Below are 27171 nucleotides of genomic sequence, written 5' to 3'. Positions count from 1 at the left end.
GTTGGGTTAAAACGCCCCTGTTCGCCGTTTGTGAAAAGTTAACGACCTTTTTTCCTTTTAGCATGTAGACTCCACAAACTTGCTATTACCACCGGATCCATGTCAGCTTGATTTACGTGAGCTCTCTGAGCTTTTTTGTCGTACATTATTCAGCTTTCACTCGTTTTCCCGCACAAGTCTTGCAAGTAACACTGTTTTCGGCTCGGCGTGTATCCCACAGCGCCGTCCTCTCTCTGCACTGCAGTCAGCGCTGCTTGCACATTTGGCGTAGGAAGGTCACGTTATAAAGCGGCTCGTCACTAGCGCCTGCTGGAGAGGAGAGAGGGGGACTGCGCAAAAAACCACGGTCTGGATTTGTGCCTGGCTGACGTCATGGGGAGCCACAGAGCTCTCTGACAGGATCCAGCACCGACGAGCACCCGGTAGGGGGGAATACACGATCAACATCCAGTAGGGCCGGGAGACGAGCACATCGCCGTTTTCTTCCACAAACGAGCCCGTAAAGTGAAGCCAGGAGCGGGGATCGCGCTTCGGTAACGACTGCGGCGTACCACGAAAGCGCTTCCCCGCAGTTAAAGGGACTACCACAGCTGTTTTCTGCCTCAAAACACAAGCTTGCACTGTTGGCCAGGGAGGGATAAGCAGCAAGAGAACAACTACTAATCCCCGGAACGGTCACATTCACGGCGGGGCTCGGACCCGACAGTAATGGACAGGGGAGCACGAACTGGATTAAATGATAGGGAGTAAAGAGACGCAGCGTACAAAGCGGACCTGAAGTGTTATGCCCGTTAAGCCGTGCTGTCTTTATTTGACTGGAAATGGGAGCTCTAACAAGCAGACAAAACATAGGCGTGGAAGAAGTGGACATCCCGTCCAATTCGGTGTACCGCTATCCACCGAAATCTGGTAAGTCACCAAACAACAGGTCGGACTGGGTTGGGTGAGTGTTATCTAAAACTCGCTGCAGATGATTTATTCTGGAGGGAAAACATCACCTTCGTATCCCGTGAGTTTACAGGCCTGCAGGGTCATTTCAGCCTTTAACCCGGAGCGGCTACCTGTGGAGACCGGTGTTTTTCACGAGCCACCTTTCCACCCACTTAAAAGTGCGCTTTCCATTTACTCCATATTTATGTGCTAGATGATTTATTCTAATTTATTCTTCATCTTGCAGCATTGTAGTGACATCCATAGAAGGACAGCAACACGCAGCAGCACCCCTATGTTTCTATAACTAACTGTCCTTTGCACGTATTTATGAAAATTCAACTTCAAATTTTTCATGAATAGGAGAAACTGGCAGGCAGAACTGGGTTTGGCTTTTCCTTTGGTGCATCTGGTTGGCATTAGGACTAAATCAGGCTGTGGAAAGGAATAAATCCTGATGGATGGCATTTAAAAGACTAGTCAGATATATTCATTTTGAGAAATAAAACTCACAAATTAGAATATATTTTAAAGTTTAAAGCTTGAATTTTAGCTGCGATGATCTATGCATTTTTAAAACTGTTAATTTACTAACTATAAATCTCAGTTTATTTGTGAATGTCCACCCAGTACTGCCTGTCAATTATGTTTGCATTATTTTATGTTCTTGTGATTTCAACTGTAAAATACAAGTTCAAAATGTCTAAAATCTAAATATGGCTAGTTTACAGTTTTCAATCAAATGAATGACTCATACAAAAAATAATTTGTAATCCTAATAAAAGCTGAAGCTGGAAACTTTTACTTAAAAGAATAATCAAAATAGTTGCAACATAATTATCAATCAATAATAATTTAATTCCTTCAGCTCTGTGGAGTCTTTTAGTTTTGATCATTTATTTCCTTTTTTTCCCAAGATATTTTTTTCCTGACTAAATATAAATTTAGTCAGACTAAATATAAATGCCATATTATGGGATATATCTGGAAGACCTTTTCTTTACATTTAAAAAAATAAATGAATAAACATTAGTCCGCACAGGTCACTTACGCTCATTCGACCCAGCTAATAAAGTGGCCCTTTCCTTCAGACTGACCTGTGTGTTTTCAGTCTGTCGTGTTTGATATTTTCTGATTGCTGCATTGTGTCCAGCCCCCTCCCCGGATTAACAATAATACCAAACAGGCATTGTGTTAGAAAATGTAATCGTATTGCTGTTCAAATCTGTCAAATGCGACTACATAAATTAAAATAAAATCTCCCACGAAATTAGATCTGCAACACAATCCGGGAATATGAGTTTTCTCACGCTCAGAAACATCAGAGTAATATTTCAGATTCATCCTGACATCGTGTGCTCATTGTGATGAGGATGGAAGGGAAGAAAAGTGGCTGCCATTAGCCCCGCTGTTGCCACAGCAGCTGAGTTAGTCGTAGGCGATATAAATTTGTGATATAACAGCCCCGGTTGTAGCCTGGAGCAGTAGTGGTGGTGATGCTGGCAGGGAGGATAGAGGTGGCTATTGCTGCCAGCGAAACCGATCTGTCAGCCCTAGTTCCTGTCTGTGGGATCTGGTGACAGAGCCTGAGCCCAGGTCGCCTCTCCCACCTGCTGTAAATAAAGTGATGAAGAGAGAGGGAGACAGGCTCATCGCTTAGGCTGTTTTTCCCCTTTATTATGTTAATGGCTTTAAGGTCAAACTATCAAACCCTCATCCTCCTGTATGGTCTTAATAAGTGTGAAAAACCAAGCAGCCAGATTCAGACCAGCAATGCCAGACCAGATGTCCTCCCTGCAGAAACATGACTCGACTGCCCAGCATGTTATTTAGAGACCGCAAACCTCCATTACAGTCTTATGATATTAGCCTAACCTGTTATTAAAAAGCAGAATGTCCATTTAGTCTAGCTGCCATCCCCCTTGAGTCTAGGTAAACAGGTATAGAAGCTACAGCACAATAACAGCCCAGCATTAGTCTTTTAGTCATCAGCTTTTTATTTCACTATTTTCGGTCATTTTGTCTAACCTGCCAGTTTAGGGACAGGATGAGGTAATTTTATCATGCAGTTTGGGATTACTTGGCTCTTACAGCGAGTTATCTGTGAATACTGAGAATGTAGGCTCAGAGATTTATAGGAAGTATAAATGTTTTATGTCGGTGAAGTGCCAGATGGGTAGGACTCGCAAAGTGTCAGTTTGTAGCAGCGTAATTTCGCATGGCTCCTTCAGTTTTCGATGAAAATGATTTCATCAATTTGCATTTTGTATATGTAGTTTTCATGTACATTGAAACGTAATAAACAATCATAAATATGTTCTTATTTCTTCTTTTTCGTTGTGCAGGGAGTTACTTTGCCAGCCATTTCATCATGGGGGGAGAGAAGTTTGACTCCACTCACCCGGAGGGTTACCTGTTTGGGGAGAATACAGACCTTAACTTCCTGGGGACCAGACCAGTAGCGGTAGGTATTTTTACACACTAACAGTAAAATATAATGTCAAAAGCAAAAATTTGGGGTGTTTCTCAGGAAATTTCTTATCACATTTTCATGCTTTTTCCTTTGTACTTCTTTGTTAGTTACACTTTGCTAGTACTGATTTACACCCCCCTTTTGCCTTCAGAATTTCCTTAATTCTTTGTAACACAGATGATTTACTGTTATTTATGCTAAATTCTGACCCTGAAATACTCAGACCAGCTAGTCTGAACTTAACCAACTAACATGCTACTCTCAAAGTCAGGTAAATCACCTTTCTTTCCTATTCTGATGCTCAGTTTGAACTTTAACGGGCTTCCTTGAATAATGTACAATAATTATATGCCTCAGATCACTGCATACTAGCATGTGATTGGCTGTTAGATGTTTGTGTACCCAAAAAAGTGGCTTTTGATACTGTAACAATGGTTGATGTTCATGTTAAACGTGGACAAAACATCAAACATTAACAAAGGCTCCTTTTGTTTTCTATCCGGTTGTTCAGTGATGACGCGACGAATCCTACTTCCGGGTCTAAAGTAGTCTGCGTTTAATATGGCTTTTGTGTTGTTAACATGTTTAATGTTATGTATTTTCTTCTGTTTGATCTCAAAAAGCTCCTAAAACAGTCAGTGATCACTGACCTCCCTCGGCTTTTATTACCGCTAATCATTTATTTAAGCTCAGTTTTTAAAACCTTAGGATGTAACTACAGCCCAGCCCATGCAGCAGTATATGAATGACTAACCTCGTATTGTGGATGGATTATCTCAGTTGTTCTCCTGGCTGAAGTTTGGTCCTTTTACAGCATCCTGCCATGCGATTACATTTGTTTCTGACCACCGAGAACACTCACGTTAACTTTTATCGAGTGGAAAAAAAGTTAGCTTGTTTGTATTATGCTAACACAGCTGTGTCGCTAGCGGTCACGTAGCACATCATTATATACCAGCTAGCCCAACTTCAGTAACCCTACAAACGTCACTGCTGTTTAGTTTTCTGTCTTCATTTATGTTGGAAGTGATAGCAGAGCTGTACGTTTGAATTTGTTTCCAAAACCCCGCAGTCAGGACATGCTATATTGTATTTAGATAGAAGCTAGCGAGCTAACTCCCTGCTAACTTCTAACTCCGTTAAATGTCATAAATTCCGTTTTCATGGATGCCTGGATGTTAAACTCAATTGTTACACCTGGTAGAGCAGAACGCTGATCATTTTATTAAAGATGAAAGACTTTAGACAGTTTTTCAACTCTCAATAATGCCATAGTGATCGTTTGATATATGGACCTGCAGCGGAGTTTAGGCCCAGACACGGCTAGTGACGTCAGACTGAACAACCGGATTGATTGATGATACGTTTGGTTTTTCAGCAAGTTTTTACACAATAAAATGTAAAAAAGAAAAAAGAAAAAAAAAAACAAAGAAATGAAAATGAAGGATATTCATTGTTTCCAAGAAGACAATGTTTAAATGTGTCCAGTCTTAAAAATTTGCACATCTGAGAAGCAAAAACATTTTTCTGCATTTGATCGATGGAAAAATTGATTCTTTAACACTTCAGCATCAATGGTATTGCTGTCTTCTTCCTATTAAACAGGAGTTGATAAGTTTCAGCAGGCTTGACTCCTGCAGTGGCAATTACCGGTCTTTCACACTGTCATTGATTGAAATTTATTTTAACGTCTCATCCTGTCAAACTAATTAAAAATGAAATGAGAGTCTGCTGAGTCCGTCTACAGAGACGTTGATAAGTGATGGTCCCTCCGGTGGGTGCGTGCAAACCTAATCATGAACCTGAAGTTCAAACTAATGAGAGCTTCAGATTGCAAAGAGCTCAAACCCGCAGAGGAAAAAGAGAATTTAACACAGTCCAAAAGGCTCGAAGGGGCTAAAATGTTGGAATAAATTGAAGCTGATATGGAACAGAAAGACTGGGCTTCATCTAGCTCTGTGTGCTAATCGCAGTTGCAGTGCTGTTTCTGTCTAGACTGGGGCTAAAATTAGGAGTGCAGTTTTTCTCCCGATTATATGGGTGTTTATAATCCTCCCGTGGGCTCAGAATTCAGCTGGTGATGTTTTGTTTTTTCTGTTCTTGTATGTGTGTCTGAAGCTTTACCAGCATTATATAATGGTTGGTGGTTTCGAAGCAGATGGTGCTGTGGAATCATAAATCCAACCGCAGTTGTTGTGTTCTCAGTCTCCCGCACCACTCGACAAACAGGATAATGGACGTGGCTATATTTAGGGATTTTGTTTTAAGAGTGCCCTGGCTGGACAGCACAAATGCAAAATGGATTTTAGCCACAACACGGGTTGGCAACAATGGTTAGGTGGCCTACTTTGAATCCAGTACCTTTGGGTTGTTGTCAGATTCTTCAGAGGCATTCCTAATTCACAGAGGATGAATCACAAGTTCTTTGGTGATCACTGACTTCCACTCATCAGCTTGATATTTTTAGGATTTTGATAAGTTTTTTCATTTCCATTATTATTCCAGAACATTTAGGCTAAGGCTAGGCTAAGGATTTATAATCCCTAAACCTAATCAAGGAAGTAAAAATAAATAAAAAATTTGTAGAATAATTTGTGATAAAAGGCCGAAAGACCGTGTGAAGTTGAGACACACAACCGATGATGGGTCCCGCTGGTAAAGCTTCTGGCCTGCCTTTCCTCATAGTAGCCATCCCTCAAGACTTTCTCTATTTGAAGCAATGTATTATAAGGGATTGTAACACCTAGTCCTTTTATTGAATCAGGACTTTAGGTATCTGCAGATTTTGTGTCAGGATTGGAATAGTATCATATACAAATATCAGATTGGAACATGAAAGGAGCCTGACGTTCCTGTATTTTCTTTTTTAAAGTTGCCTGGGTCTGTTTCTATGTGTTTGCCCTGAAACAAACTAAGAACCTGTCCAGGGTGCAGCCTGACTCTTGCCCTGTAACAGATAGGATAGGCTGCAGCCGCTCCTTCTTGGCACACTCTCAGTGTAGTAAAAGCATACCTGGAAGGAAAACAACATAGTTAAACATTATCAACATGAACTGGCCTCCCCAGAGGCTGCACCTAAAGGTTACTGAAGCAGTGTGAGATCATCGGCCAACATCTAAAGACGACCTTTGCATGTCCTCCAAGAAGCCTAGAGAGCTATTCCTGAAGACTACTTAAAGAAATTACAACAAAGCTTTCATGATTTTTGCACAGTACTGTATTTGTCTGTATTGTTATAGCCTTTTCCTTTCTCCTCCTCCAAACCTGCGGTTTAAATCCTGTTGTTCTTGATTGCCAGTGATCACAGCACAATTTTTTACTTTGGGACTATTTTTCAGCCAAAGCTAGAATGTGTAGAATGGACAGCCAGCAGCACATTCTCTCTAAAAAGTCTTTTACAAATAGATACATTTTGAGTCACATTTACAGCATTTATTTATTTTTTTAGATATGCAATAATATGATCAATATGTTCTGCCTTGTAAGACACACCAGTCTACTGTTGGATTGGGAAACAGCATCAGTCTGGCAGTCTGCCTCGTAACCACAATACTGTTTCAACTATGCTTGCTGGGTTTAATTTATGACCACAAGTATTTAATTGGCATGTTCCAAATCCACATGTTCACGGTAACTATGAGCAAATTTTCAGGGCAAGTGTGCATGGGTTTTGTCATGCACAACAGCATGAATTCTACACAAATTTTAATTAAAAGATAAAATAAAATAAAACCTCTCTAGGCCTGTCTAGATGACATTAAAGCAATCTTAAATTTAAACATTTTAAATTTTAATGAAACAAAATCCGAGGTGTTCCTGTTTGGACCCAGTCGTCCCTGTGAGTCTTCCTCTGTTGATTTGGGACCCCTGGAAGTTTATTTTAAACCTGTCATTACCGACCTTGGTTTTAAGTTGGACAGTGATTTTAAATTAGAGCAGTGGTGAAGTCCACTTTTTATCACTTAAGGCGATTGGCAAGAGTGAAATGTTTTCTGTTTTACTGCACTGGCTGCCTGTTCATTTTAAAATTCTTATGACTGTTCTTAAACGCTTTCACAGTCTTGCCCTGCCTCAGCGCTCTGATCTTCTTCATCCATACACACCCTGTACGTCTCTCAGGTCAGCTGACCAGCTGCTCCTGAAAGTACTGAGGTCTAGGAGGACACTCAGAGGGGACAGGGCCTTTTCTGCCATTGAATTAAATTGAAATTGAAAGCCTTTATTGTCATTATACACAGTATAATATAATAGAAGTACACAGCACCGGGTGACACAGACAGACAGAGAATGATGACACGGACAATTTGAGCACCGACAATTTTAAGCACAGACATAAGTCCAAGGAGCATCAGAATGAGCACGAATGGTCGGGGTAATTTATGTCAAGTGGTGCAGGGGTCAGTGGAGATATTTCAGTGCAATTACTTTTGTGCAAGTTTGAGTTGCTCCTAAATTATGGAATAACCTGCCCTTGCACGTTAAAACCCATTTTTATTCTTTGACCTTCGGCCCCAGCGAAACTGAGTTTTTTCTTGTTTTAGGTTTCTTTTTATTTGCCTTTTTTATATTTATGGTTTTATTTATATCTTATGTATTTTTATGATTTAGTTTAGTTCCAATTTACAGCACCTTGTGTCAGCTATGGTGCTTTATAAATAAAGATGGATGGAAAAAATCTGTTAGAGGTTGAGCATCTCTGGAAAGAATTTGGAAAATGTTAAATTAAATTGATCAAAGAGAAGAGTTTAAGGTTCAGCTGTCCGAGGCTTCGTGTAGGTATTATTTCCTGAGTGGTTAATATGTGGTGCCTGCTATAGAGTTAGTATTAGGAGTCTAGCTTTAGGACAAGCTTTTGCAAAGTGTAACTACCAAATATTAGCATGCTACATGCTAAACTAACATGGTGAACATTGTAAACACTGTAACAGCCTAGTATCAGCTTGTTAGTGGTGTCACTCTGAGCTTTTTTCTACAGTTTCTCAATACCAAAACTGACCTGTGGGTTCTTTGAACAACACTGGCCTTTATTTGAACAGGAGAAACAATCTGTGAGTTTTGATTTTACTCTGGGAGTGTGCGAGGAAGTGCAGAGTGTTGCTCTGATATTTATGATTTTTAATAAGACCTACAGTATTGCCCGTGAGTTCCCGATGAATGGCTCTTTTCAGCATCTGTTACTCGATGTGTGTTTGTTTGTGTGGTTTACAGGCGTGACTCCTGCTGAGCCCAGATGTGTAATAGTGCTGAATACGGTGCCATTCACAGCCACGCAAACACACTTAAACACAGAGGCGTACAGATTTGGGGGTTGTAGTGTCGAGGTATCTGACCACATCCTCCAGAGATCCTTAAACCACCTCGGCTCTCCGCTTACGCTAATTCAGCAACTTTTGGCTTCAGACACGCAACAAAGGAGTGCTGAGCAGTGATCCACAAATAGGGTCAAGTTTCACGCTCATGTGTTAATTTACACCAAGGTTTAACCCATCACAGAAAGTCTTTATATTCTTGTCAATTAGCCATTTGTCTTGTAAGTAGATTCAGTTTTACGCTGGGCTGTTTTACACACAAGTTCAGGAACCTACCGAACACTGTCTGAAGTGTCAGGCCCATCCCTGGAAAGACACAGCAAGGGCAGATTTTTTACTCTTGCTCAGCACTTGTCAGCATCGACGAGATCTGTGCTGACAAACCAAAAACATCTTTGTGTTAAGGTTAAACTGGGAGCAGCCAGGGTCATCATGCAGCCCTAAATTTGCTGTGGTGAAGAGAGGAATGTTGTGCGGTCGAGACGAAAATGAATGGTAGTACTCTTCAGTATCATAACATGTATTTAGCATCTATAATTTGTTTTTTGTTTTCTGTTCCTTTCTGTTTTCAGTTCCCGTATGCAGCCCCTCCACCTCAGGAACCTGTAAAGACGCTACGAAGCCTTATAAACATTCGAAAGGACACACTGCGACTCGTACGGTACGCACATCTGTCCACTGATTACACAGCCTTGGTCTAATTTTATGTCAGCAGATCTGCTTTTAGGGAGCAAGTCATAGCAAAAAATATAAGAGAGAGTGTCAAATTATGCGTGTTGATTTCATTTGTTTTAATTTTTTTGCGAGATGAAATCTTTGTTATTTGTAGACATACAAGAGGCCTGGATACACATGAAAGCTTGTGCTGAGTTTAGAGCCAAAGGCAAATAAATACATATATACAAGTTATTTAACCATGATTTACGTTATTGAGATATTTATCGCACTCTATAAAACAGATTTTTTTGCTTTTCGCAAACACACACAAAAAAACTTCATAATCATAGACTAACAAACAAAACTAAAACAATAATTGACATTGTTATTCTCCCTTTTTCATCCAGGTGCAGTGAGGACCTGAAGCTGCCCGGTGACGAAGCAGCGGGGAAGACCAGAGCCTGCTACAATGTCGAGTTCACCTTTGATGCTGACACACAGGTGGCCATCACCATCTACTACCAGGCCATAGAGGAGTTTCACAACGGAGTGCCAGTGTGAGTGAGAGTCATTTTCCTGATGAAGTAACTATATAAGAACCGGTCCATTTATCATTTATTGAACTATAACTGCATATCTGGTGTTAGTCTGCAGAATTTGTTCCAGTTATGTAGAACCAGATGTCTCGTAATCACAGCTGTGTTTCTATTTGTGCTTATTTCTGGCGAAACCGTCTAGAATCGAGAGTCCGTAAACTCTTGAGTTGAGCACAAATTACTCTGGCTTGTGTTTTCATAAAACACTGATCCACATTAAACACAGATTCTTCCTCCGAGTGGCAACAGGTTACTTTCGCCCCACAAAACTACTGCTGCAAAGACAGGATCGACTTCTATGTGTGTGTGTGTGTTTTTTTCTTTCTGTTTTCTAAACATCCACTTGTGGCCCAAACAGAGCCTGTGGTAGTGTGATTCAGGCCCCACTGGTGGGTGCATAGAGCAACTGCGGTTGTGGTGTAGATGACCAGGGGAAAAATATGAAGAGCTACTGAATTGAATCCGTTTGCTTTGTGTAGGAAAAAAAGAGTGCTGATGCCGTCTTGCTGATTTTATTTTCGCTAAATCTTCAGCTTGGATCATAAAAATGTGGGAGGCGTGTAGCTCTCACCATAGAGCGAGTGCCCTTGTTTTAATTTCGGATTTGATCACTTTCGCTTTGTGCTTCTTCTCTTTTTTGCCACTGCCAGCAATATCTACTAGCCTACAAGGGAAAACAGAATCACTATGTTCATTTTTGGTTAATATTAACATATGAAGACCAGCTATGGACTCGTGTTTTTACATGAAAGTGAGCCCAGTGACTTCTCTGCAATGCCATGCGGACTTGAAATTAGCGTACACGGAAGTTTGGAGTTTGAGATAAGTTGTGGCTGACAACCAAAGCTAAATATATGTGAATATAGTGTGTATATGCCTATTTATGTGTTGCATATTTAAAAGGCTTTGTTTTTTGTATGCAGAGAGGAAAGTGAACCAGAGTCCAATTCGTTTAAGATGCTTCTGATTCTGAATAAATATTTGAAGAGAAAAAGTGACATTGCTGCATCCTTAAAGAAAAAAGATAAATGTGTAAATTAAAACAGGCTAGTGTGGCAGAGAAAATTGTTATGCCAGCACGGTCTCGCATATCTTAAATGCAGCTCAGTGTTTGCATATCTTGCATAAGAAGCTGTGATTCTATTTCTGTCCAAACAGGACGGAGGACCTATGCACATTTTGCTTTTTCACCACTTTACTCAGAATAAATTAGACTTAAATGAGACTCCCCCTCTCCAGCTGCTACATTTAAAAAACAATTACCTATTTTGCTTATAGTCAGCTACAGCAGATAGAAACAGCCATTTCCTGTTACCTTCCTCTTATATCCTGACCTGTATCTATCTGCTTCCTGCAGTTACCTGCCCCAGGACAGCTCACTGCAGTCTGAGACGGTACACTTCAAAAGGGGAGTTTGCCAGCAGTTCTGTCTGCCATCACACACCGTCAACCTCAGCGAGTGGGCCGACGATGAGGTAGGCGGCTTGTACCTGCAGCGCGATCACTGAAACGTGTGTTTACATGAGGTTGTGCTGGAGCATGAAGCCAGTTTGTACAGATGGATATCTGCGGTGTTTCTCTCCTCAGCTGCAGTTTGATATGGACAAGGAAATCTTCCCCATGGTTGTGCAGGCTGTTGTAGACGAGGGAGAAGGTGAGCTAATGTGCTTTGTCACACTGGTGATGTCATATGAATATGCATAAAGATGTACCAACTTGTTTTTTGTTTTATTTTCATCCTTGCAGATCATTTGGGACACTCTCACATACTGCTAGCTACATTTGAAAAGGTAAGAGCCAAAATTATATTTCCAGAAATTTGGATCATTTATTCTTGATTTATCACGATTCATTGTTATGATGTCTTGTCAATATTAAACTCCAAAAACAGGCTAATATTTTACAGATGTATTAATAATACATACAACTGTTGCCTTCTTTGCCAGCATATGGATGGAAGCTACTGTGTGAAGCCTCTGAAGCAGAAACAAGTGGTGAATACATCTGCCTTTCTTCTTTCCCTCCATCTTACGTCCTTTTGTGTAGCAACTTCATTCTTTTGAAAGACAAAGACACACCAAAGCTTTATTTCCTCCTTGAAACTCACGTCTGGCCCGTGAGAGCGGCCGCCTTTATTCATCGCTGTGTTCCTTTTCCCAGGTTGATGGAGTGAGTTACCTACTGCAGGAGATCTATGGGATCGAGAACAAATACAACAGCCAGGAATCAAAGGTAAAAATGGGAAAACATATGAAGCGTTTCAGAGCACTTTAGAAGTGACGTGAAAGTCTACCAAAACAAATCAGTGTCACTGCCTGCTTTCGCAAATCGACTTCTTCCGAGTGTTTTGATGATTTTTGTCTCCAGGTTGCTGACGACGAAATCAGCGACAACAGCGCGGAGTGCGTTGTGTGTTTGTCTGATGTACGAGACACGCTCATCCTGCCATGCAGACACCTGTGTCTCTGCAATGCCTGTGCAGACACCCTGCGCTACCAGGCCAACTGCTGCCCTATCTGCAGACTGCGTAAGTTCAGATATCGAAACACTGATCTTTTGGCACATTTGTTTTACAATCAAATGAAAACAGTGCAGAACGAGTTCATATTTTAGCTGAACAAGATGTATTCTGCACACTGAGGGGGATAAATATCCTATGGTTCCTCACTCAGTTAGTTTTTCATTTATTTAAAGACTACAGGAAATAAAAAAGAAATAAAATCCTTGTTTGATTTCATGTAGAATTAAATATGGGAGGAAGGAAACACGTTTTAAACAGTAGCTGCTTCTATTCTAGAGACTATAGGAAACTGCATCAGAAATGTAAAAGAAAAAAGTGTAAAATCTGCATCATAGATTTAACAGATCCACTGCAGGAGAGATTTGGAACCTCTCGTGCTAAAACATTTCTTTTGTAGCTAAAACCAGAATACTTAAAAATATAGTAAATTTTGATACACTTTGACAGGGTTAGTGTTTCCCAAACTGATAAAAGCCAAACAAAAATGAAGACACTTGTTCACAAACAATCTGTAATGTAAAGGTGTCAAATTGGCAATTAAATAATAATTAACTCAGTTCCTCCAAACCCTCTTCATCTTGTTTGTAGCCTTTAAAATCATATTTTTCCTCAATTTTGTTTGTAGATGTATGGATTGTTTGAATTTCTGTCTTCTTTGTCTTTAAGCATTCAGAGCTTTGCTGCAGATTCGAGCAATTAGGAAGAAACTCAGTCCTCTGTCACCTAGCAGCTTTAACCCCGTCATCACTTCCCAGACCTCCGACTCAGAGGAACACTCGGTGAGACAGAACTCACGCAACAGAGAGACAGTGTTGTGATCATTTCCAGTCATCCTGAACTCAGATTCTCACCGCCCTCTTCTCCTCACAGGCATCAGAGCACATCCCCCCTGGTTACGAGGCCGTGTCTCTCTTGGAGGCCTTGAACGGCCCCCTCAACACCACCTCAGTAGCTCCTCCTCCTCTACACTCTGGTCCCAGCCACGTCTCTGGAGCCCTTCCTCCGTATAGCAGCGAGCCTCACCCTGCCCCGGCTCGCTCCCTCTCTCCTCTGGACCACTCCAACTCCGGCCAGGCTCTTAAACTCAAGAAGAGTGGTTCAAAGTGAGCCTGCCTGTGAGGCCAGAGAGAAAACTGGTCAAAGTTGATGTTTGTTTTTTCTGCTTGGATCAGCGAGAAGGGTGGAGCTGGCTGCTTAGGACAGCATGCTTTGATCATAGGAGCATATAAAAAAAAACTTATGGTTGCCCCGCTCTTTCTTATGAGAAATTATTTTTTTCAGTTCAAGTCTGCTAACTGTAGCTTAATTTGTTGGACCTTGAAGTAGATTTCACAGAGAAAAAGTAAAAGATTTTTCCACACACATTTTTACAAAATTATAATAATAATAATACTTATTATTATTATTATTAGCCTACTCTATTGAATTTCAGTTTCTGCTCCATAATATTTTCAGCCTCCTGGTGTTATTTTCTCTGATGTACATTCACTTTGTCGCTTGTCTTAGGTCACTTTCCCAGAATTCCTCTGTGCTTCCCGAGGAGGACGAGAAGTCTTGCAGTGAATCTGAGGCCTGTCGCCACAAACTCGCTGCGGACCAGCAGGAGGTATGTGTGTGTTAAACATACACAGAGAGAACATGCATTTTCACAGTGTCACATGTCTCCTACGGCTGTGGGAGTTTACACGTTAGTTTACACATCATGTTGTGAACGTCTCTCTTACGGCTTGCTCTTGTTGGTTTACAGTGCGGAGTAACTCCAGACAGCGAGAACCTGACTTTCTCCTCCTCTGGAGCCATCGACCAGTCATCCTGCACCGGCACCCCCCTCTCCTCCACCATTACCTCCCCAGAAGGTATACACTGACACACATGCACACACACACTAAACCTCAAAATACTCCTTTTCCTACCTTTTTATAACACCTCAAGCCTATTTTTGTGTGACTCACACTTGCATAAGCATGATAACATGCATAATGCATGTTATGTAAATTTTGAGTTGCTCTAAAAATTGCAGCAACTGATGTGAATCACTTCTATTTTCTAAAGGCAAAGTGTGGTTTTAAAGGTTTTGTTTTATGCCTCACATTTTATATAGTTGATGCCACTGTAAGTCTTTTCATCATGCATGAAATGTGACTCTGGACTTAATTTTTATTGTGGGCCATAATTTTCCAGTGATAGCAAGTAGGCTTGCTATGATCTATGCCACTGTGAAACGCTGGTATGTGCTCCTATAGAAACCACAAGTCTGATTATATCAACCATGTTTAACAAGAAAAGGTTTTTTTGCATCGCCATGGACAAAAACACACAACCATACTTTGAAACAGCAACGGCTTTTTTTGGTGGAGATCATTTTTACTATACTTAAACCTGCCAACATCAGGTCACTTAAGAGCATAAAATCACCGATTCGATTCAGGAACGAAGCACTGGACCGTACCAGTAAATAGGCTGTACTGTACTACACACATACAACACAAACTACAAAGTATATTGTAAAGTGTTATTATGCAACACTACAATACTGAAAAGGATTACATTTGAGAAGATTGAAAATCATTTGCTATTAAATCTGGGATTTGCAGTGGAGTAGTTCCTTCACTGTTAAATGTAATTACGTACACAGTGTGGTACCTTTGCATCCTTTTTGTTTTCATTTCCCTTCTTTTTTCAATCCAAATCAAGTCTTTTTATGGCCGCGATACACCTTGTAGTTCATTGTTTCGGTGCAGGCTGTCAAATGGATATCAAAATTCAATTCTAAAACCAGAGCTATCAAAAAGTTGGGAGTCAATCTTGTGGGAAAGTGATGATGATGGTGGCCATCACTGTGGCTACACCCATTATGATCATTCTATAGTTTCCCCTTTAAAACTCTGTAATAAGTTTAGTACACCTTCGTACTTCAGATGATTAAAAAAATGCATCAACTCTAATGCCAATTAATTTGTGCAACACCCAGCATGTGAGGTAATAGGAAACAAACTAGAGTCCAGCTTAATTTCTTGCACTATTCCTGAATTACATAATACAACATAAGTTGTCCACTTAATAAGAGATTTACTTAAGTGGAAGCACACACATGATGGTCATAATCAAGACGTCAATTACAAAGTAAGTTTGCCATCACAGAAAAAGGCTGTGACGAACTCTTAAACTCACTCTTGTTCTTTCACACCCGAATAAAGGTATAAAAGTCACAAGAATTGTAGTGTTCTCATTTTTAGGGTAACTTGTCCATAGTGTGGTGTTATTGCTATACTCTTTTTTTCTGTTGTAACATTCATGCAGGGTTAATTAAGTCCATCTTGTTCTAAAAGTTGGTTTCAGCTGCTCTACCCAGCCAGGAAACCAATTTTCCTCAAAATGGTGTTCAGTGTCTCAGAAATGTTGCATGAAAGTTAAATACAAGGAGCTCAAGGCAGCTTCAATGAAGGCTTTTAGCATAAATAAATCAGAGGTTTACCACCTCAGCGTTTTGTGTTGGTGCCACTAGATGAAATTTCCTGGGAAATCTACAGAGCGGCCTTTGAGCAAAACCCAGAAAGCAAGGTCTATTATTCCAGCTGGAATGATTTTTGCAAGTCACTATTTACATTTTCTGCCGCTGATAATATTTGCGGACACACGGCCTAGTTTTTTCCAACCTGGCAGCCGAAAAACGAAAACACACAAACATCCGAAACCCCCCAAAGCTGGACCGTGATGTGTGTCTCCGTCTGTCTGCCAGACCCAGTGAGCAGCAGCCTGGCCCAGTCAGTGATGTCCATGGCCTCGTCCCACTCGCAGCACTCCCACATCAGCACTGACACCATGTCCTCCATGTCAGGGTCCTACCTGGCCGGGGCTGAAGGTGAACCCGGGGGGGACGAGGGGGGAGATGTGGACTGCGAGGAGAACCAGGAAGCCTCCATGGAGAACCGAAGACCGTCACAGCAAGACAGGGTGAGCATGGAGGATGAACTAGCTGCACATTCATGTAGTTTTAAATAAATTGTTGTCTCATCAGTACTCAAAGCTTCCCTTTGGTTGTTTTCTTTTTTGTAGGAATTTTCCAAAGAGCCAAAGGAACAAAACTATTCAGTGGCTGTAGAGGATCAGGACTCAGAGGTGACTAACACAGTGATGAGCAGACTGTGATTATTGCTTATTTTATGAATTAAGTTGCCTATTACAACGTTTCATAACGCTCCCCCCCCCCCCCTTCCTATTTTCATCAGGGAAATGATGTCACTGAAGAGGACTGCTCATCTCCATCTAATGGGAAAGGTAACTATAGTAACCACCATTCACCTTTCACCCATGGCAACTCATCTCTGTTTGCATTTGTTGTTCTCAAGCTATGAGAAACAAAAAAGTAAATACACCCTTTCATACAAACTACATATTATAGCAAATCTGTTCGTGTCATGGCTGAGTGATACCAACCCTTTCAAAGTAATGGAGTTGTGTGTTAATAGCTGTCCTCTAGATGGGGCAGTCTCTTTCAAAATGCTTGCAATTTTGGCTGCATCTGTATGAGAGTGAATGGCTTCTCATGCAGCGTGTCTGCAAAAGGAATCTGATCTTCTGCACAGTGATGGCTGAGCTCACAAGACCACAAGAGCCAAAATAAATTACAGATGCTTTGATCAAGCCTTCAAGATGTTACTGTTACTAATTAAATCACTTTTATAGTCAGTATGTGATATTTAAGTCTTATGCTGACATTAACAGCTGTGATGATCTAAAATGTGTTAATCCAAGTGTTAGTTAAGAAAAGGACTCTGAAGGTGTCTCAGTAAGCTTGTAGGATGCAGGCATACTTCTTAGGTATGGATGGAGGTTCCACAATGAAATTAGTCAAGTAAAGCCAACATTATGAAAATCATAACCATTAATTACACAGTCTAAGGAGCTTAGAAAGAAAGCAACTAGGAATGCATTCTTTTGAATGTGTACCATAACCCTATGAATGAACCCTATAAATAAAATGACATTTTATCAGTAATCACCGTACCTCGGTGATGATACTTCCACTTTCCGCAGTGATAAATCCATCAACGGGCTTCAGGGTATTGGTAGCAGCATCTGGGTAAATTACACCTGTATAGTCAAAGACAGTTCAGTTTCTAGATATGAGTTTTAAAAGTTAATGCTGGAAAGGTGTGAGGGTAGGAGTAGGAGTATTAGCCAACTGCACCTCAGTCCTAAGCACCAAACCAGCCCTTTTCTTGTCAGCAGCCACCCAGAGTTGTTACAGAGCTGAATGAAGCAGCACAAACTCAGTTGATTTGCTCTTACTTATTTATTCTGTTCTCCAAAGTGTCCTCATTCTGAATTAAAGGCTGGTCATTTGAAATAAGTATTCTGATCGATCAGAGCATCCTTTCACTAACAGTAAAGGAGCCTCTAGAGTCATCCTTTGTTGATCAGATTCAGGTTTTGCTCCACACAGGGCTGCTGACTTGCATCTGCATGGTTTGAATTTCTCTGAATGTTTGTGTAGTCGCTGTTGGCGTTAGTGTACAATCTATGTGTTTTTACACTCTAAGCCTTGCTGCCTGCACCTGCTTTTATAGCTTCTGTATCATGAAACATGCTCCACCTGCACTGCTCCTGGATGCCGTTTATGTGTCTGCAAGTGTGTGAAGTGCGTGTGTGTGTGTATGTATGTATGTATGAGAGAGAGAAGGCAAGTGCGGTGGAGTGCTAAAGAAAGTGTTGTGGTGTGCACCGTGTGGGCGTCCATTACCAGTAAGGCTTGAAGCGAAAATAACAAGGTCACCTTTAATTAGACAACGGTTTGAAACGTGTATATGTAAATTACTTGTGTGTGCGCGTGGGTGTGTGTGTTGTGATACCTCGGGCCAGACTGAAACAACCTCTGCGAGTTACTGAATGACCTTTCAGTTTTTTAGGAGACGAGCGGACCTGTGCTGCCTGACAGACTGTGAATGAGCACACGCGCTGTAGGATGTATGTTTGCACGCACACTTGTGTGCATCTGCACCAGCGCTGCCAGACGGCTTCTGAATGTGCCCTGTCTGTGTCTCTGTGCTGAGCTGCCAATCATTCACTCATCACTTCCTTATTAGCACACACACTCTGCACACGAGCAGGCTTGCTGCAGGCATGAGGCACTCACACATATGATACATCTCAGTATTTATTATCTGGCCATGCTGGAAAAGGAAGAAAATCATATTCCATACAGGTCACGTTTATTTCTTTTTAATTTATTTTTCATCTCATTTATCTGTGCTTCATGAATAAGGTAAAACACCAAAACCTCAAGTTCATTTGCTTCATATTAACTTACGATATATATATATATATATATATATATATATATATATATATATATATATATATATATATATATATATATATATATATATATATATATATATATATACATACAAAGACATTTGTATGAGAAAGACCTAAATTCCACAGAAGAACAAAATGTTGGACAGGCAAAGCTAAAGAAAAAAAAAAGCAGCAAAATGTGATTTTTACTATACGTGCTGTCATCATCACCACAGCAAATCAAATCACTTTTATTGTCACATCACATGTGCAGGTACATTGGTACAGTACATGTGAGTGAAATTCTTGTGTGCGAGCTTCACAAGCAACAGAGTTGTGCAAAATACAATAACATAAACAAGCAAAATACAAGAATGGCTAAATCTGAAACTAATAAATATATGTACAATATATAATAGTATATGCGTATAGTATTATGCATATGTATAGTATATGCACAGCAGCATAGTCTACTGTGAGTGCATGTGGAAGTCAAATACAATGCAGTCTATGAATGAGCGCAAGAGATAGAACTGAATATATCATCAAATTAAATGCACTACCATTTAATGTAAACCATGACTGATCAAAAGAGCATAAAAAATCAAACCGTTCTTCCTGTAAAAATATGGAAAGATTTTTACATATAAATATGGAAAAATTGTGTATGTTTCTGTTCTGCCTTGTGTGCTGTTTGTTTGTATATGTGTCTTTCTTGCTGCTGTTACACCCAAATTTCCCCTTGTGGGACAAATAAAGGATTATTCTATTCTGTTGATTCCTGTTGGAATAGTGAATTTGACAGCCACAATGATCCGTGACAGGTCAGAATGGCAGCGTTTTGAGAGTCCTGACACTGCAGTCCTGCACACTAAGCTTTGCAAGTGTCCAAACTTCTTTGTTTTATCATAGTTCCTTCACTTGTCACATTTTTTTCAGCAGAACATACTCACCTTTGCTCCATTTTTTTCCATCCAGTCACTGGATTATGATTTGACATATGCATTAAGCTGAAGGCCAAATAAAGAAAAAAAGTGAACATCTTCACAAGCTTTCTTGAAACTTGATCCTAGAGACTCATATTGATCAAATGTGCAAATATTTGATCAATTATTATTCTGTTATTGCCATTCTAGCATGGCCACCTCTGACACCCTCCCCCCTCTTCCTCTTTCTCTCACCCTCCTGCCTGTCCCACCTTCTCCTCCTCCTCCTCCACCCCACATGCTGTGCCTGGCTGCTCTTGTTTGACCTTTGCCCTCGCTTGCAGGTGGGCGGAGCAGGTGTCCAGAGTTGGCCAATAACAATCAGGGCGTCGCCCTCTGTGACACGCCCTCTTTGGGGTTGGATAATGAGCAGGCTCCCAACAGCCGTTTCGCGGGTGAGTGGCAACCTCCCGAACATGGACCAATGAGAGCTGAAGACTGAGAGTGTAGGGACGGGGGATGAAGAGAGATACAGGAGGAAAGAAAACGTGAGGAGAGTTATCTGCAGAGGACTAAAGGATTTCTGATGCATTAGCTTGCTATGCTAACGTGCTAATGTGAGTGGAAGCTAGGGAGAGCAGCAGTTAGGTTTTTAAACGCTGTTTTTAGATGAGGATTTGTAGTATTTTTGCCCAGCATGAAGACTAGGAGCCTTCCTTCTCTTCATCCTTACCCTTTGATGTTGTGGTGCTTCATTGCTTTTTTTTTATTTTTATTTCTCCAGTAGCGGTTAGCTGTCCACTCTCTCCCTCCTCCTCCCCTTTAGCTGAAGCCCCGTGTGCCTGAGCGCGCGCGTGTGTTTGTGTAGCCGTGTTTGAGTGAATCTTATGTGTGACTGACGGGTGATTTCTGCATTTGCTTTCATGAGAGAGTGTGAGAGAGAAACAATCTGGCCCTTCCCAAAAGTTGAAGTTCATGTTCAGTGTCTGCCAGCTCCGAGCCGCTTTGCCAAACATCTGCGACTCATTTTCACACCCTCCATCTTCCCTCCTGTCCTTCCCCGGCCCTCCCGTCTGCTTCGCCACACGGGGTGAGTTACTGTGATGAGAGCTAAAGGTGTCGATTTTGTTCTTGACGGCCAGCGTTTGTAAATCGCAGTCAGTTATTTTCTGGACTCCTGGTTGAATTTGATTCCATTTCTACTTTGTTTCACACCTTATCTTTACACTGTTTCAGCAAAAAAAAATTGCCTATAAAACTTCCCTTTCTTTGTCATTTCAACAATTTTAAAGCTGCCAATTTAACACAGATCTCTTTAAAAAGCCATCACAACCTTTGGTGTGGTATGAAAAATATTATTAAATGGCTGAAAGATAAAGTCAAAAGTCAAAGTCAGCTTTATTGTCAATTCTGCCACATGTACAGGACATACAGAGAATAGAAACTGTAAGGATAAGGATATTGTTTAATTATTTATACAAATACAAATGTGACATGTAAAAGAAACTCCATATAAAACATTTAAGGAATTCTCTCAGTTTATTTTTACTAGATATTCAAATACAAGAGTTCACCATTCAGTAAATAGACAAACTCTGGAGTATTAGTTTACCTCGTCAGCATATATCATTTTGTGTTCAAACTTTCTTCACAGCCTCTAGCTCTCCATCATTCTCGTAGCTTTTGACCTCGTCCCCTCTCCAAACCCCGAGACTCCCTTCGTTCCCATGAACCCACTCGACCCTGTTTGCGTTTTACGGTGAATGTCGTGACATGTTTTCTATTCCTGTGTTGTAAAGGTGTTTTGTTATCTCTCTGTTTCTCTCCTTTTTACTTCCCATCATTCTTCACATCCTCTGCTGTCTTTTCCTGGACATTTTTCCTTCCCGCCCCTTTCTTCTTCTCTTCTGTCTTTTTTCCTTCTTTCGCTTTCTTTCGGATGGACAGATGAGGAGTCGTGCCCAGTGCACATTGAGGACTAGGTATGGAGATGTGGTTAGATGGTCGATCAGACTTTAAAATCTCAATTTGGGGGTTTGTAATTTATAAACTGTAGCAGTTGTTTTTCTTTTGTTCTTATTTTACCTTTTGATTTCTCATTCAGCCTCATCATTAAATTGTATTTCGCAATCTAATTAGGTCATCGAGTACTAAATCGATGAAAGTAAGAAGCGTTTTTTTTTTATTTTAAAAAGAAAATGCAAGTCTACAATTTATAATTTCTTCAGGCTTGCAAAAGGTACAACTGTTTAGGAAATGTGGATCCACCGAATTGTGTTTCTGTTTATTATTCAGGTTTTCGCTGGTGACATGAAAAGTATGAATTATTTTCTATCTTTGTGTCTGTGGCTTTATTTTTAAATAGGGAATAGCACAACATGCGTCACTGAGATCTACTGAGCATTGATTTATTATTGTTTATCTAAAAATAGAATACAGTTTTTAATATTTGAATGTTTTGGATAAATTTGATTTGAAAAGAAGAGAGTATGATGTCTTTGTACACACCTCAGCTATCTCTGTTCTTTTTTTTATAATGGGTAATCAACTTAATCGTTATCGCTTGTTATTGCAATAAACTGTAATGTAATGAAAAAGTATTCTTAGGACGTTTATCACTTTGATCTTGGTCTAAAATATATGATAGCCACCCCCCATTTCTATGTCTTTAAAAACACTTTGGCAATAGTTCTCCAGTCTTTCTCTAAATCTTTCAATTTTTCTTATTTGGACGTCAGCTGTTTTTACTCACTTTCTGTCTAGTCCTTGTACCTGTCATTGTATAGGGCTGCATTTCAGCCAATGGGGCGATCGTGGCTCAAAAGTTGGGAGGTCGCCTTGTAATCGGAAGGTTGCCGGTTCGAGCCCCGGCTCGGACAGTCTCGGTCATTGTGTCCTTGGGCAAGACACTTGACCCGTTGCCTACTGGTGGTGGTCAGAGGGCCCGGTGGCGCCAGTGTCCGGCAGCCTCGCCTCTGTCAGTGCGCCCCAGGGTGGCTGTGGCTACAATGTAGCTTGCCATCACCAGTGTGTGTGAATGGGTGGATGACTGGATGTGTAAAGCGCTTTGGGGTCCTTAGGGACTAATAAAGCGCTATACAAATACAGGCCATTTTACCATTAGTAGTGTTGGGGAACTTGTTAAAATTGATGGAATTATGAATGCAGAAAAGTACCACCTGAAAGGCATCAAAGGCACTATCTTAATTTTTAAGCACGGCAAAGATAACACAAACAACCTGCCAATGCAGGAAAAGCATACCTGGATAGAAAAACACAATAATACACTATCAGTCATGATTTGGCTTCCAGAAGTTGGATCAACATTGTTACGCTAAAACAAAAGACAGCCAACATCCAAAGAAGGGCTTTGACTGTCTTTTAGGAAGCCTGGAGAACTATTGTTGAAGACATACAAGAAAGCTGACTAAGAGAATTTAGTTCTGTGTTGAATAATACAGGTGATCATATGAAATATTAATTTCCAAGCTCATTAGAACTGCACAGACTCTGTTTTTGCTTTCTACATATATTTGCACGTTTCAATGAATTGCTGCACCCATTTCCCATTTTTCTAGCAAAACATAAAGAAATGTGGGACAGTCCAAGACTTTTGCACGGTACCTTGGGTTTATTGAGTTCTGCAAATAAAGTTTAACTGAAAAATTACAGTTTGTCTGTGAGTTACCTGGAAAAACTGATTCAAATCATCTTCTCGTTCTCTTCTCTCATTCAGACCTGTTGTACCTTGGGGGCTACAGGCCTGTTTTGGAGCCTCTCCCCCACCACAACTCCACCAGCAACATGAACCTGGAGGAGCAGGGGGCAGAGAGCAGGGTCCAGAGTCCCAAACATCCCTGCCGTGGACCACTCATTGTGTAACACACACGAACACACACCAATCTAAACTTACTCATCCAGTCAGCTCTTCTTAATCCTGCCACAGTGCTGCAGCGCTGGATACTGTCCTCACTGAACATCTTTCTCAAAATTTCCTGGATGATTCTGGATTGGAGTCAGGAGGAAAGAGGAATCACACCTCTCCATTGTCTGTGCGTTTTTTTTTTTTTTTTTTCCCTCACAGGAGTTTCCTTGTTTTCTTGTCTGTGATTTAACTTGTTGTGGGAATGATTAGCCTACTGCTACGTTATTATTTATTACCTGTAGGTTTAATGAGAGCTGTGTATTGTGACACTATCATTAGAAAAAATATATGCTGCTCCTCTTCTTTTTTCCCTTTCTTCCTATTACCAGCTAAACAGTCAGGGGCTACTGTGATCGGCAATCGGATTTATTACTAGCGTATTTCTCCTTCTCTGTTGTAAACTGTATGCCTGACGAGTGGTCGGATGCTTTGACGCTAAAAGTCAGCTGACACCGGACTACCTTACCTTACTGAGCTAGAAAGTGCTGACCCCTCTCCTCTCATCAGGGAGCTCCTGTCTCGACTTCGCATGCAACTTTCCAAGTTTTCCTCTCATTTCCACCATGATTTTGAAACACAACGACCTGTGCTGAATGTCAATTCAAAAGTGCAGAAGTGATCGGACTCGTATGGCGGTCGATGAGCCAAGTTACAGTGGCCAAAATGAACAGAGATCAACTGGAGGAAGGAAAAAAAAAAAGATGCCACACAGAATGTAGGACGATAATCTCTTAGAAGGGGAATGTACGGGACATCTGAAATGTCCCCTGACTGGAATCAAACACAAACTTTGACTCACACTCAAACACACCACTGGCACCGTCTCCATCTACAGCTCCATCTTAGCATGTCAGTATTATTGTAGTGCAACTTGAAATCAACAAATACCACCGAGCAATAAAGACACTGCATCTCATCCTTTTTTTCCTGCACTAGGATGCTTGTTCGCAGTTCAAACAGTGGAAAAAAAACTGTTTGCGCTGCTGGGTCATATTCAGACGTTTCATTGTGTTACTGCTTTTTAAAAAAAAAAAAAAATTTCAGCGTTGCCATTGTAAATGGATTTCTTGTGAGACAAGCATCAATACAGTGAAAGACTTGGCCCACGCTGCTGTCTTGCATCTTGCTCATCTTCATGCTTCCCGGTTTGTACCATTCCCTCGAGCCTGTTTCTTCCTGTTTGTGACGCTTTTAGTTCGTGAGATATACTTTAATGTATGTCACCTGTTGTTGACCTTTTTGTGTTTTATTTTGTTGCAGAACACTGTGTTGTTTATTAGAATGTGGATGAAAATATGTGAAAAATTTGTAAAGGTTTACACACGAATAACTGAAAAGGGACAATATCAACATTTAATGCACTATTAGCTGATTCCTAGACGACACACTTTGCGGTGCATGAGGCGACAGTAGAGTAAGCATGTTAGTCTAGGTCAGCCTGCACCCTACTGTAGACTTGATGATGGATCACTGCACATGCATAAAGACGTAACGTATCCTTCTGCAGTGTTAAATATCAGTTTCTGGAACCCTATTCTGTTGGCCGTTAAGGTCAAGACTACTGCACTACTATAACCAAGCTGCGAACAGTCACATGATCACAGTCCGAATGTGTTAATGAAGCTGTATTACAGCACCAGTCACAGTATGATATCAAAGGGATGGGTCCCAAATCTGCAAGACCCACTTTTCTAGAGTGAAAATGTCAATGAAGACTTTGAACAGACAATAAAGTTTTTGCAACTAAACAGACATTTGAGGGATTTTCTGTTGAGTTCAAATGGAAGGATTCATTAATCAGTGCTAGGTTGTGTTTTGGTTTATGTCTCTGAGCATGAACTGCTTCTCTGAGGAGTTTCCTAACATGGTCACTGTGAGTGAAAATCGCTCGACGCACTTATTTTACAGTCATTTTTCAGACTTTGGTATGCTTTATTTTCCCAGAAGAAAGTTCAAACTCACTAGTAGAAAATTCTTACAGCTAAATTGGAACCATTCCCACACAACAAAATTGACCTTTCCATCCATCTATTCTCTTCCTTTTATCCTTATCTGTGTTGCCCCAAATGATCTTTTCTGCTTACAAATATATACATGTGAGCGGATTTGTGTACTTCCCAAAAGATGTCACCAATCAGCATAACAGTAGCCAAATGTGGCATCCCTATCAGTCCCTGTCCTAAAAAAAGAAAATGAAGTAATAATCCAAAAACAGAAAAAAGAAGAAGAATATGGTTTCATCTTTTTACTTATAACTACACAACTCAGCAGATTTTTCTGTATCTGTCAGCTAACTTGTTTCCATCACTCCAAACTAAAACCAATCTTGTATTGCCAATGATCCGCCTGGTGAATAGTCCTCATTCTGTGATATGGTTTTGGTCGTCCTCCGTATGACTCACACAAGGCTATATAGGGAATTCCAGGAGCTGCTAAAAATTCTTGACAAACCCTCCTTTTCACTAGGGTATGGCATGTAGTTTGAGCTGGAGAAGATTTAGACAGTCCTAGCACAGTGTCCTGTTGTAATCCAGACACATTACAGTACAGTGTTTCTCTGTGACTGTGACTCTGTGTGTCTATAGCAACACAACTGAAAAATGCCAAAATAGCTTTAAACATGACTCTGGTCCTCTCATGGAAATAGTCTCAGTATCTATAACTACAGTTATTTGAATAGTTTCCAGATTTGTGAACAATACTCACACACAACAATAAATTGATACACTTTAGAAGTGAAAAGTAGTCAGTCACCTGTCAGATATATCTTTATCTTTCAGAAGTTCAAGAGCCATTCTCGACTATATACTGCACTATATAAGATAGATATGTGACGTAACCTGCTTATTTGTGGGCTACTGTTCTGAAGCCTCTAGGGTCTGACATTTTGCCCTTTGCTCTCTTGGTGTTTTGAAAACAGATGTGACCATATTTAAAAGAGAGGATCGAGCTAAACAGTTAATACTAGTAGTTAGTACTAGTATGCTGGAGGTTAAAGGTAGTTTCTATAAAAACGATTGCTAAAAGTCAGTTAAATATGTTGGCTGGGCTGTGGCACAGTTTTTAGTAAGGCAAACCTTTTCCATTGGCAGTTTTCGTTGGACTTCTTTATTGTACTACCACTTGGCTCATGGTTAGTGATTATTTGCAGGCAAATTTGAAAAGGCTCCAAGCAGCTGTCACAATGCTAGCAGCCAAAGCAATCAGAGCTTTTTTGGTACAGCGCCTTCTTTGCATCTGATTTCACCCAGTGAAAACCGGCAACCTCCAGGAACTGCTGCCAACCACTCGGGAAATACACATTTCCCCAGCAACCAGTGGTTGTATCACATCTAACTCAACAACTCTTAAGCAATGTGCACATGATGTCGTGAGAAACCTCAATACTACTAGAAGACTTTTTGACAGGCAGAGGAGGGGCCCCTGGTTGCCCATCATTGAGAACTCGGGTTTAATTTGCATTGGCATACTTTTGTAACAACCCCACAGACACTGGTTAAGAGGTTAAAAGTTACGAGCTGTTATACGTTATAC

At 40.6% G+C, this 27171-nt stretch overlaps 1 protein-coding gene across 6 annotated transcripts; it reads left to right on the top strand.

Moving 5' to 3' along the window:
• On the top strand, positions 1-25385 carry rnf157 (ring finger protein 157). 6 transcript variants are annotated; one of them, XM_026178289.1, is made up of 20 exons: positions 1-909; positions 3276-3394; positions 9285-9373; positions 9777-9926; positions 11323-11440; positions 11553-11619; positions 11712-11755; positions 11912-11959; positions 12126-12197; positions 12333-12492; positions 13153-13265; positions 13357-13589; positions 13993-14092; positions 14234-14342; positions 16226-16440; positions 16543-16605; positions 16716-16764; positions 20057-20167; positions 21660-21694; positions 23449-23510. In XM_026178289.1, the coding sequence occupies exons 1-19, from the start codon at positions 822-824 to the stop codon at positions 21692-21694; spliced, it is 1983 nt and encodes a 660-aa protein (XP_026034074.1). In that variant the 5' UTR covers positions 1-821; the 3' UTR covers positions 23449-23510. The 6 variants fall into 6 exon arrangements, 5 of the variants coding, with proteins under 5 accessions (XP_026034074.1, XP_026034072.1, XP_026034071.1 ...); XR_003273207.1 differs by lacking the exon at positions 21660-21694 and having other exon boundaries at positions 20057-20329; positions 23449-23511; XM_026178287.1 differs by lacking the exon at positions 21660-21694 and having other exon boundaries at positions 16325-16440; positions 23449-25385.
• The last annotated feature ends 1786 nt before the right edge of the window (positions 25386-27171 follow it).

This window comes from Astatotilapia calliptera, chromosome 8 (genome assembly GCF_900246225.1).
Source record: "Astatotilapia calliptera chromosome 8, fAstCal1.2, whole genome shotgun sequence".
Lineage (NCBI taxonomy): Eukaryota > Metazoa > Chordata > Actinopteri > Cichliformes > Cichlidae > Astatotilapia > Astatotilapia calliptera.
This window is presented reverse-complemented; position numbering and strand designations above follow the sequence as displayed.

Excerpts from the sequence above, each read along its gene's own strand:
- rnf157 (XM_026178286.1), top strand. The coding sequence starts at position 822 with ATGGGAGCTCTAACAAGCAGACAAAACATAGGCGTGGAAGAAGTGGAC. Across the intron at positions 13,266-13,356 it reads CCGACTCAGAGGAACACTCG|GCATCAGAGCACATCCCCCC; the intron begins GTGAGACAGAAC and ends TTCTCCTCACAG. Across the intron at positions 13,590-13,992 it reads CTCAAGAAGAGTGGTTCAAA|GTCACTTTCCCAGAATTCCT; the intron begins GTGAGCCTGCCT and ends CGCTTGTCTTAG.